Raw genomic sequence first — 11,656 nt, forward strand, 5'->3', positions numbered from 1 at the left:
TATACATATACAGCATTAAAAACCATACGAAAAAACACCTATCTAATCCAAAACCTCATTTTGCTAATATGCCAAAAACAAACCAACCAAAAACAAACACCCAAAGATTGTGCTGTTTTACTCACTTTTAATACAGTTTTGTTCAGAAATAGCTGTACTCCGTTAGAGCAGAATTCTGTTCTAGCCTATTCCTTTTGTCTTTGTCAGTATATAATTATAACCTCAATATTGCACATTTCCCCAAGAGTCAGTTCTGTTTGGACCCTGATAATGAAATGCATAAAAACATAATTAGCAGCGGAAATAACAATGTGCAGCACTAAGAAATACCCCTCAGGCAACTTTGTAGGCAACCTCCAGGAGGACTCCTTAAAAAGAAAACCCTTCCCATCATCCCACCGGTAGTAATGCTTCCCTCCTCAGTGCCTCTGCAAGAATATGAAAAAACTTAGCGCTTATAAAAAGACTCCTAAAGATTATTCAGACCGACAAAATACATGCGTGTGTGCACGTGTGTATATGTATATACACACGCACCACTCCTAAATAAACATCCCTGCGAAAGGCCAGACATTACGCAATTTGGATCCTGATATCAAGGGACAGATTTTTCAATAAGATTACTTGCTTCTGTACAAAATAGAAGGGCTTTTTAAGCTTTTCCAGCTGATGTATCAAGAAGTTCACAGTTTTCATTTGAAGTATATGTGTCTGGGAGGTGTGGAATGGGGATGTTGGTTCCTTCAAATAAAATGAGTGTTAACAAGAGAAAAACAAAAACAAAAAAAAAACCCCAACAAATGGCAATGCTTCCTTTTTTGTCTTCTATGAATGCATAATGCTGCATGCCACTGGTTTTCTGTTTATTTTCTTTAAAAGAGGTAATCATCTTCACAAACCCATAAATGAATATTGTGAAAAAGGGAGGCTCTGGTCCCTTCTTTGAAAAGCCTCTCCCTGCTGTGTCACCACTACTGACAGCTGCTAATCTTGCATAACAGCAGAGCTGTATTGGTCTGACTTGACTACAGTACCGAAGAGTTCTTCCCCAACCACATCCCTCCCTGTCCCCACAAATGCCCCACCCATCTTCCCCATCATTATTTTTCCTTTAAAAAAATTCAGTTTCTATTCGTATTTGTTCAGTGCAAGAATAGTAGAAGCAAAAAGACATACATATTGCTTGTTTCAGTTCTATAAAGTTGCTAGCTTTCTGAGTCAGACAGCCTCTTCACATACTTCAAAATTTATTGCTTCTGAGAGTCACTCGTCCACACGACACCAGCCAGCCACGGACCCACACACGCCAGGGAACACTGGTGAAAGTTCTTCGCAACGAGAGCAGCGTGAGCTGTAGCAGTTGGGGCTCTCATTTGACCAGGACAAACTTCCCTAGCTGGTTGGAAGTCAAGTCCTCCATCTCACAGTCCCCGTGCTGGAGAGTGACAGCGTCGTAGCTTGGAGACTGCGCAGAGAAGCTCTGCTGCTGAGAGAAGGTGGTGCCAACTGGAGAAACGTTGCTGCTGATGTACAGGTGTGTGTCTAAAAGGTGAGCTGCCGAGGACACCGGTGACACGCTGACACCAAAGAAATGAGGTTGCAGCAGTTGGCTGTTGCCAGCAAAGGCCAGCTCAAATGAGTTCTCTCTCTGCAGCTCTGACAACAGAAGAGAATTGGATGCTTTGCAGGTACCTATGCTATCAGAGGAGGGGACGCCATTTGTTGCAGATGTCTGAGAAGTCTGGGGACAAGCTGTCTGGAGTAGCTGGTGATGCTGGAGCTGGAGCATTCTGAACAAAATCCAAGGGTGGAAGAGGTTAATTTGCACTGCTAGGATGGCTTAATGTTCTTCCTCCTCCTTTCTTGCCCCTAATCCTGACCATAACTTTCCCCCTTGTTTCCTTCTCTCTATCAAACCTCTCCTTACCCAGCCAGTACAATCACAGCAAGCTGACTGTGCCAGATCAACGTGTCTTCACTTGGCTTCTCCACATGTTGGAGAGGGCGACTATCACCAGAAAGTTATCTAGTCACGATTTGGCTTGCTAATAATAGATGTTCTAGAGACAACGTGTGCAGATAAACCGGGAAGTCAATTTTCCATCTTGCTTCTACGGGAATGAAGAGGTGCCATCACACATGACATTTGAGGCCACTGGAACTGTGCCTCCTTTGTGGGCTGTAACTTTTCCAAATTACAAGGTCTCACTTCCTTGCCATGGGAAAATTACAGGAGGAGGCAGAGGAGGAAAGAAATCATTCCCAAAACTAACAAAGAAAAACACAGCTTGCAATGGGGAGAAGTAATGTTTTCCCCCACAGCACCAAACTGCTTCTCAATTCAGCAACCTCCAAGTATTTGGACGCCGAGATTTTTAAGTGGAACTGCACGTCCTGCGTTACGTATGCCAGTGCAGGAAGCCACAACGGAAGCCAAACAGTTTATCTGCTGCCACACAGCAAAGATGGAGGATAGGAACTCCCAGTGACCAAACTCCCCAACCTCTTTTGCTGTGTTTACTCCTCCTCACTCGCCCCTAAACAAAGTAAACCCAATGAAAACAGCAAAACTCCTCCCGGCCAGGTTCTCACCTCTGCTGCTGGAGCACCTCCTCCAGGAGGCTTCTCCCCTCTCTGCTGCTCCCGCTGCTGCTGTACATGCAGGTGTTGGGCTGCGCGTGTTGGAAAGGGCTCATGACACTCCTTGCTGCCCGAGATGAGGAGGACTGACACACCTGCCGAGCAAAGCCTTTGATTTTATTCAAGCCGAGAAACCCCTTGGCTCGAGCGTTCTTCCGCAGCTGCTGCCTAAAAGCCTTCAAGCCTGTGGGACACGAGGAAAAGAAATGCACTTTAATCCTCCTTAGCATTTGCCTAGGAGCCTACTTTACAGATCGGCCTTTCTGAGCAGCTGCCTTCATTTGTGTGAGAACTACCCTAGAAGAGACCATGACTTTTCAGTTCATCTGCCTGATGGTCAGAGCAAAATATACGCAACAGAACAGGGCTTGGGACAGCTGCACCCTTGTGTAGATGGACACACGCGCAGCAAAGAAGAAACCTGATAGAAATCACGACGCTGTGCGCTCCGTATTTTCGGAGGAAAGCGAAGCCTGCCATCCCACTCACGGCAGCAGAAATATCTTCACGGGCAGGCTGAATCAGTACCTGAGACTCTCTCATCTAGGCACCTTCCCCAGGGCATCCCACCCTCCCTCAGGGACCGTGAATACAAGAGGCAGAATACCCAGGTGGCTGGCCTTAGTGTAACGCTAACACGGGCAAGCAAGTATCCCTGCATGCTCCCCTTTTCTAGTGGCAGTTGGAAGCGTGCAATTCCCCAGCAATAAAGCAAGGAAGCCATTACCTTGAGTTAATGAGGTATCCGATGCTCGCCTTCCTTCTTGGAAGCTGACAGGCAGGAGAGAAGCACCTCCCATGCAGCCCTGGGCTTGTAACACCGGAGCGTCAGACTGGGAAGGTAGGAAGGGCGACGTCATCCTCGTTGTGGCTGGGCTCCCCATCATGACTTGACCGGCCAAACAGCTGCTCAGGGCCACGGAGCTGTCATTTGAAGATGAAGTAAGGCAGCTGTCTGAACTAGTTCCCTCTGTGGGGCTTGCAGAAGAGGAAATGACTATACCTATGGAGGGGAAGGAAGGAGAGAAAGAGCATTCCCAAGATGAGTACAGGAAGGAACAAACATGACATCAGAGCCTTCTGCCCACCTACGCTGGCACTAATAAGCAGCTGCAAGTCGGAGAGGTGTCCAGCAACTCATGCTGTCACAAGGCTTGACTCCAGCAAGGGGTCATCAACGAACAACCTAAGTTTGGGCTCCCGTCCAGCTGGCAGGGCTCTGCCAGCAACTCCAGAATCACCAGGCTACGCTGGATCAGGCCTACAGTGTTTCTTTAGCACAACAGCTCTGACCAGGATTATTGTTTCGTGAACAGTTTTGCTTGTTTGTTCAGTTCACGGGGTCTGGATGTGTACCAAACACAGGTTTTCTTTTAAATTCAGGTGCTCCCATCTACCCCGGTATAACAGCAGAAGCAAGCACAGAAGGGTTATGTCCTGCTTGTGAGAATGCTCCCCTCTAAAGTGATCTAGATGAAATACAACAGGGCAACTTCTCTTCCTTAAGGGCCATGCTCATTTACAGGAAGACAGAACTGGGAAGGGCAGAGTACAGACCTCTCCTCTGGGCTTTCCGATCCCAGTCAAGGTAAAATCTGCACATAGTCCCCAGGCATTTGACCGCTATGTCATTCCTTCTCTGTCCTTTTCCTCTAACTACGGACACCCTTCGTCTCTCTCAGACTTACTTACATGGAGGGGCATGCTGATAGAAATGTGTGGTCACTTCAGCCAGTGTGTGTCTCCTGCTAGTGTTGCTAGGGATGCGGATGGGGTGGTCATACGCCTGAATTTCATCTTCCAGCTCCTTCTCTTGCCTTACTTCTTCACTAATGGTGGTCTCCAACAGGCTGTTGGGGGAGATGGAGCGGTTCCGGAAAAGCCCGTTGAAGTTGGGATCCACAGGAAAGAACACAGGCTGCAAAACATGGCAGATCACAGACTGAAGGGTGTTTTGCTTATTTCCGCACTACCTTTTAATACTCTTCACAGCCCTGTGGCATGTCTTCAGTAGGCATCTTGTTTGAGAGGCTACTACAACACCATGCCCAAATGCCAAACATAAGATTGGAGGGACAGAACAACAGTCACAACTCCTGTTGTTTTGGATTGGCAGAACAACGAAGAAAAAAAAAAGTCTACACACAGCTAAACACACAGTTTAGCTGAGAACACCAACCTGTAACGGATTGCTCATGTCACAGTCCATTTCTGCCTGCAAGGATGGCTGAATCAGGCTCTGAGGTTGCTGGTAAAGCAGAGATGATCGCAGGGTTTCACTAGTGAGACTGTCCTGAGGCATCTGGAGAGAGAGCAATGCACAGAAGCCATCACGTACACTGCAGTTCCAGATGACTTTTCAGATACTGGAGGCTCAAGGAATTTCAGAGCCACCTTCCGTGCAAGCTTTCTCCACCTACTTTCTATGAAAATTAACAAAGCTAGTCTTTCAATGCCAACACAAACGCAAAACTCCTTCTCCTATGTTAGGCAATGTAACTGGAAGTACAGTTTGAAAAGGTGCCTAAAGCACACTTTAAAGGGGATGGGGCTGAAGAAAAGAAAGTCAGAAAAACACATGAACTGACTCACGGAGTACTTCTGAGGACCCTACGGGCTATGTAACAAAGAAGTCTAACCGATCCATGCCTGAGGGCAAATTTCCATGAGAAGCCTAATCCTCTGGCTCATTATTGACGTGCACTGGAAGCAGACTGTTCTCTGGACCATGACACACAGTCACTGCTTAGGAAACAGGCCATTAGCATTCAGTCAGCCTCCTGATGAGGAACAGTAGGCTGTGTCCTATCAGACAGCACCAATATCAGAATTGGTTCTCAGGAGCCTGAGAGTTACCATCTTGTATCTTCCCGTAGCAAGTGGCAGAAAAAAGAGAGCCAATGGACACAGCTTCCCAGTAAGTAATGCCCTTCCTTACCTCAACATTGCTGATCTCGGAGCTCCTCGGCCTTTGCTGACGGCCAGTTGCTGGACGACTCGATAGCTGGCTGCTTCGATACTCCTTGAGGCGCTCCAAGAGCAGGTAATAAATTGCAGCAAAATGGTTGTAGCTGCTGTTTTGCAGAGACTAGAAGACATTGAAAGGACCCTTGAGTTACAGGTAACTCAGGATATAAGCAGCCAAAACTCACCACTAAGGCCTCATAATAGCCTACTCAAAAAAATAAGTAAAAATCCAGGAGGGCAGTGAAGATTTTACTACACTGTGACACTGGATCAAGGCTGGTCACTGAATTGATGTATACACGGCTGCACCATTGGCATTCTGGTAGTCACTGAAGATGTATCTAAGGGGCAAGCACTTCTCACCTCAACAGTTCTCTGCCTGTCGATGCCAAGTGTTTGCATGATCCCAAGGACCTGCTCATTGTAGTCACCCAGGTTGGAGTTGTAGTTTTGCATGGAGAAGGACAAAGACTGCTGCTGTTGAAGAGACGGGTCAGCTTGCATCCACTTGTGCTGCTTTATTTGGGAAATGGTTATTCGCTTGGTTGGGTCCACAACCAACATCCGTCGGATTAGTGTTTCACAGTCTGGATGACAAAGACAAATTCATGAGCAAGGGGTAAAAATAACAGCCCAGCCGCAGGTCACTGCTAAGAAACCTTCCCAGCAACAGTGTGTGATGTTTATGAAAACAGGAATTCAAGGTTTCTGAGCAGCTGATGCCTGATCTGACTACCAGATATTCAAAACAGCACAAGAGATGTCCATATACACTTCACAAAAGCAACACATTACTACAGGAAATGAGGCTGTACTGGATACTGGCAGGTTTCAGATGGCCTTGCACCTTGTAGGAGAGCTAGTTTTGAGTGGGTGCAGGTTTAATGTTGTTACATCCACTTGAAATAGGTCAGAATTTAGTACAGAACCCCATCACATACAACTTCCTGGTCCATATACACTGCTTATTTGTTTATAAGCAGGGAATCAAAGCCCTTCATGGCTATAACTGATAAAGGTCTGACTTCAAAAGATACTCTTCACTTGAAGACAGAGGCACATTCACTTGTTTTCTAATTCAAATCAGAGAGAGGTGCTAATACTCTTCAGTTCCTTTTTCACACGAGACTGTTGGGAGTGCTCAAGAAACAGTGCTAAGTCCCACTATTTGCTCTCCTTGACAGCATAGCCACACTGAAACGTACCCCTTTCTGCATAGTTAAAATATCTTAGGAGAGCTACACCCATCTCAGCATGGCAGGCTAATTCGCATTAAAATCCCGTTTTCCCTCTTTTGTGAGCGATTATCTCTCCAGCTAGGGTGTCAAGTATTTTTGTAATCCATAGAGATACTCTAAGAAAGTAAATGACAGCCTTTTAGATGCACCATAAAGCAGATCCCAGAAAAGAAAACGTGTGCAACCAGCCCCTCAACTCTAAGTGCTGCCCTACAGAAATTACTGGATATGTAAAGACAAAGCGATTGCCAGCTGCAAAACCAATCCCATCTGTCATTGCCCCCAAAAGGGACAGGACAGCTATTCCTTTATTTGCAGCCCCTTTTCTAACGTTAAGGATCTGAAAAAAGCACCTTCGGACATGAAGTAAGGGATGCGGAACCTCCCCTCCAGCACTCTTTGCCTCAGAGTCGGTAAGTTGGGTCCATCGAAAGGCAGAGAACCACAGACAAGGACGTACAGCACCACCCCAAGGCTCTGTCAACAGAAAACAGCAGAGCACATGAGTGACTCCAGCAGAAGCAGTGATTCCGAAAGCCCATAGACCCTCACAAAGTGTGAAATGCGATTTCTAAGGAATATCAAGCTCACCCATATATCAAGGTGAGGTCCTTCGTACTCTTTGCCTTCAAAAACTTCTGGAGCTGCATAGGGTGGGCTTCCACACCAAGTGGAGAGGGGCTCTCCCGACTTGTAGAAGTTTCCAAAGCCAAAGTCTGAAATGAAGGTAAAAGTCTGGGGTAAGACATCACTCAACCGCATACTATTATTTCAGAAGTAGCAGGAAATGGAGAGAAGGGAGCAGATGTATTGTTTTGGTCTCTACCTATTCATTGAAGCTATTCTCTTTTGTCATCTTTTTTTTTTATACAGAGGATACGTTCAGAGAAATTTCAGTAACTTTTGTTTTATTTTCAGTTACCATAAATACATTTATAGGCTCGCCCTAGGGAGACTGAATTTGACTACATGGCTAATGTTGTTTATACAGTAACTGCATATTTCTTATTACCTGCTAACTTGATATTCATGTTAGCATCTAGCAGAAGGTTCTCTGTTTTGAGATCCCGGTGCACTATGTGGTGGCTGTGACAATATTCCACCGCTGAAAGAATCTGCCAGAACTTCTTCCGTGCTTCACTTTCGCTTAAGTGCCCATTGGAGGTCAGATGATCTGCAAGGCAAAAGGAAAAAGGCACAGGGTTTAGAAACATCTGGAGGAAATTTTTCGTAATCCTGCAGGTGCTGCACTCGCTGTTTGACAGCTGACAATGCCAACCCTGGATTTTTAATGAGAATATATCCATCACTCAGGAATGACACCAATAAAGCCATGGATTCTAAGTCTAAAGAACTGTTAGCTCCGGCAGTGAGGACTTACCAAACATTTCTCCGTTCTTTGCAAACTCAGTAACGATATAAAGCATATCCTTTGTCTCCATAACCTGTGAAGACATGAGAGGACATCCTTAAAAAAACCCAAAGACCTCTGTAGTTTCGTTCATTTTTCTAAGTGCATTCTCAATTATATCAGTTCAATTATTTATCTGCTGCAGCAGCTGGCAGTAAAGGCATCTAATTTTGCACCACAGCGTTCTTTCCAAGCAAACTGGTAATGAAAAAGATAACAAATCAATGTTCATGTGCCTACAATATACAACGGCTTCCCATGCCATTGTTCTTCTCACCATTACCATGCAACCTAATCTCCGTAAGATAACTGACGAGCATTTCAATAATTTCATACACTTCCCTGAATTCCTTTTTTGCTAAAATATGCCTATATAGCTTTACAATTCATTTGATGTATTGTGAACATGCAAAGACATGTAAAGTTTACATAACAGTCATCTTTGTCTCAAAGGTAGTAGGTACTCAGATCAGGAGAGATAATTGCACCTTGGACAAATCAAGTAGCAGCATCAAATATCCCACTCCCACGTGGTGTTGGCCGGGGACATGACAAGCCTCCCATACAACTGACAATAGGTTGCGGTTTGCGTAATGGCAGTGCTTGATGCACGTCAACAACTGCCAATAGATTGCCCAGCGTTCACCTATCAATGCAGTAACAACTCCTTTTGATACTTGCTAATTTTTTCCTTTAGAGGAAAAAAAAAAGGAGAACTAAAAACCAAAGAGTGAATGAGAAACGCTGAGCGTTTCCAAATTCATCTTCAGTTACTACGGCACATCTTTCAAACGCTGCATTTCAGATTTTAAAATACAACGTTTCCCTGGAATTAGAGTCTCAAGGAGCAGATATTTTGTTTTGGAAGCAGAAGGCTCACAACAGGTTAACAATGAAAAAAGCCTCAATACTACTTCAAAGGCCGTAATTTCCAGGCTCCTAACTTAACCTTTTTGGAAAACTCTTGTCCTCCCCTCACTACAAGTACACACAGACACGAAATGAAAATAAACAAACAGGGAGCAAAGGAAGAGAGGTTCCCAGTTTAAAAAACTGAAGGAAAGTGTTCTGGGAAAGTTGCCAGCTGGATGAAATTAAGACGCTGTGCTGAAACTAAAACAATGATGAAATAATACAAGAACACACACCCTACATTGGTATGCCATCTAATTCCATCCCTGCTTCTCAGTCTCCACCAAACAGGTAAAGCATCAGTTACAACAACAAAGAAAAGAAAACTTCACTGAAGAGAAATTATGGTCCACTACCCACGTCATTTGCTCCATCAAGTGAAGTGGTTCAACTAGATGGAATTTAACCTGCTTTTCTAAAAGCTTCGAAATAGTATTTTCACCCACATCATTCCACTGAAATGAAATCAACCGAAGTGGTAGAATGTTTCTGTATATCCTATACCACCCTATGGGCAACAATGACGTCAGACGTTAACACAGAATAATTTTTGTTACAACGGTTAATACTATAAATATCAAGCACTTCATGTGTGTCAAGGTCTTTAAAAATAATGCCTTGCCTAAGCACCTGCCTTACTGGCTCCTCAGCCTTACACGTTAATTAAACTTTTTTTTCTTTTTTTTTTTTTTTTAAAGCTGATAATAGTGTTTACTACCACACATGGACTTCCCGACCTGCTGCTTTATCCATCTATTCTTCTCTCCCCACTGCCCTTCCAGACAGATTCAGACAGACTGTGATACCTCATCTTCTTCTTAAATCCACATGGCACTGTTTAAGATGATTAAGAGGAACTTGCACCAAATGCTAATTAGATAGACTATTTAGAATTTGCAAAGCAGTCCTTGCTCACTAGACAGATGTGATCCTGTTTTCTGCACAACACGTTCATTTGTTCTTACTGTTAAAAATACCCAGCAGTGCAGAAACTGAACAAATCTAAACCAAAATTCATGTTGAGAAACTCTACGAGGGGAAAGATATTTAAAATTCACTTTCAAAACTACACAAACTGGAACAGAATAACCAATCAGGTCATTTTTTGACATATTCTAAGATACCAACATTTACTGGCTTTTTCTTTTCTACTTAGATTAGAACTCTAATTCTTAGATTAGATTTCTACTTAAGATTCATTTGGTTTAACTGTTGTTGATTTTAAATCCCTTCCACTTACGGCAAACTCAACTTTTGTGCTTTCTTCTCTGCTATCCTACCTAAGTTTAAGTCCTCCTCTTATCAAAAGCACGTTAGAAGTTCCAGTCCTCTAAACTGGAAAAGCAGAGGAGTTAGGAAAGGCCAGTTAATCACAGCAGTTCAGATAGTCAGTTCCTCAACCTGACACAAACTCCAGCCTCGTTTTAATTGTAAATTTTACAGTGCATTTTGTCGAAAAGCTGTCTAATGTACCAGAATCTTGTTCAAAGAACAATGAATAACTTTTAAAAAAAAAAAGTTTTAAGTTTTTTGAGAAAAGTACTTCAATATGCATTCTCTCTGCAAATATTTGATGTAAAATCACGTGCAAGAGAAGAGCACAAGCATATCTCATCTGCGTGCTGCGCTTCAAAGCTGACCTCTTACCTGATATAGCTTGATAATGTGGGGATGATTCAAAAGCTTCATTATCTGAACTTCTCTATAAATCTTCTCCAGATTGCTTGGGTCTAACCTTGTTTTGTCTATTATTTTTATTGCAACCTGCAGATTTAAAAAATCATAAAACAACCCCAGCTATTACAAAATAGATTAAGATCTCTTAAAAATAAAATAAAATAAAAAAAGAAGACACCTCCCCCAAACACACACAACTCACAAAACCCAAGTAAAGTAGCTTTTAAAGTACAGACTGGACAAAGCTGGTTCTGTTTTTCTGAACCGCACAGAATTCACGACACAGAACGTTTTCATTTTTTCTTTTCTATGTCAAAGGATTACACATAAGGTAGCGAACAGAACTGCAGAAATTAGCACTGGACAGGATTCGCTAAATCTTTTAATCCTTCCCAGGCCAGTGAAAAACAGATTCCCGTAACAGACTATTTTCTACTGTAAGTGACAGATACAATTTTGACGTGCACTAGAAATATAAATACGGTTGCGTGCCCATTAATAAATTATTTCTGCAAATAACACTGCAAGTTCTTTGTTCGTGAAGCACGGACATTGAACGACAAAATTAAACCCATCTAAAGTCTGCAAAAGATCCTTAATTTGTTGGACTTTTTAGGAAACGAAGACGGAGCAAATCAACGGAGTACCGTAACACTCAGAAATGTTATTTTTTTTATGTATATATTCTTGCTCGGGTTTAATTTTATACGAACTCTGCCGAACACACCGGGAAGACGTGACGGTCCTGCGGGCAGCCCGGGGGTGCAGCCCCCAGGGCAGGCTGAGCCGGCGGACTTGGCAGAGCTTACAC

At 43.6% G+C, this 11,656-nt stretch overlaps 1 protein-coding gene across 1 annotated transcript in view; it reads right to left on the minus strand.

Moving 5' to 3' along the window:
* Positions 1-664: 664 nt before the first annotated feature.
* The window catches only part of LOC104163153 (serine/threonine-protein kinase SIK2), an 11,325-nt gene continuing 333 nt past the window's right edge, over positions 665-11,656 (minus strand). The window contains exons 2-13 of the mRNA XM_009702057.1: positions 10,816-10,932; positions 8,227-8,290; positions 7,858-8,019; positions 7,437-7,561; positions 7,199-7,322; positions 5,971-6,194; positions 5,579-5,728; positions 4,820-4,942; positions 4,333-4,558; positions 3,368-3,643; positions 2,593-2,824; positions 665-1,790 (exon numbers count right to left, since the gene is read on the minus strand). Of these exons, the coding sequence (XP_009700359.1) occupies positions 1,370-1,790; positions 2,593-2,824; positions 3,368-3,643; positions 4,333-4,558; positions 4,820-4,942; positions 5,579-5,728; positions 5,971-6,194; positions 7,199-7,322; positions 7,437-7,561; positions 7,858-8,019; positions 8,227-8,290; positions 10,816-10,932 (2,244 nt within the window). The 3' untranslated portion in view covers positions 665-1,369. The remainder of the gene's footprint in view (positions 1,791-2,592; positions 2,825-3,367; positions 3,644-4,332; positions 4,559-4,819; positions 4,943-5,578; positions 5,729-5,970; positions 6,195-7,198; positions 7,323-7,436; positions 7,562-7,857; positions 8,020-8,226; positions 8,291-10,815; positions 10,933-11,656) is intronic.

This window comes from Cariama cristata, unplaced genomic scaffold, assembly GCF_000690535.1.
Source record: "Cariama cristata isolate BGI_N322 unplaced genomic scaffold, ASM69053v1 scaffold14406, whole genome shotgun sequence".
NCBI classification, from domain to species: Eukaryota; Metazoa; Chordata; class Aves; order Cariamiformes; family Cariamidae; genus Cariama; species Cariama cristata.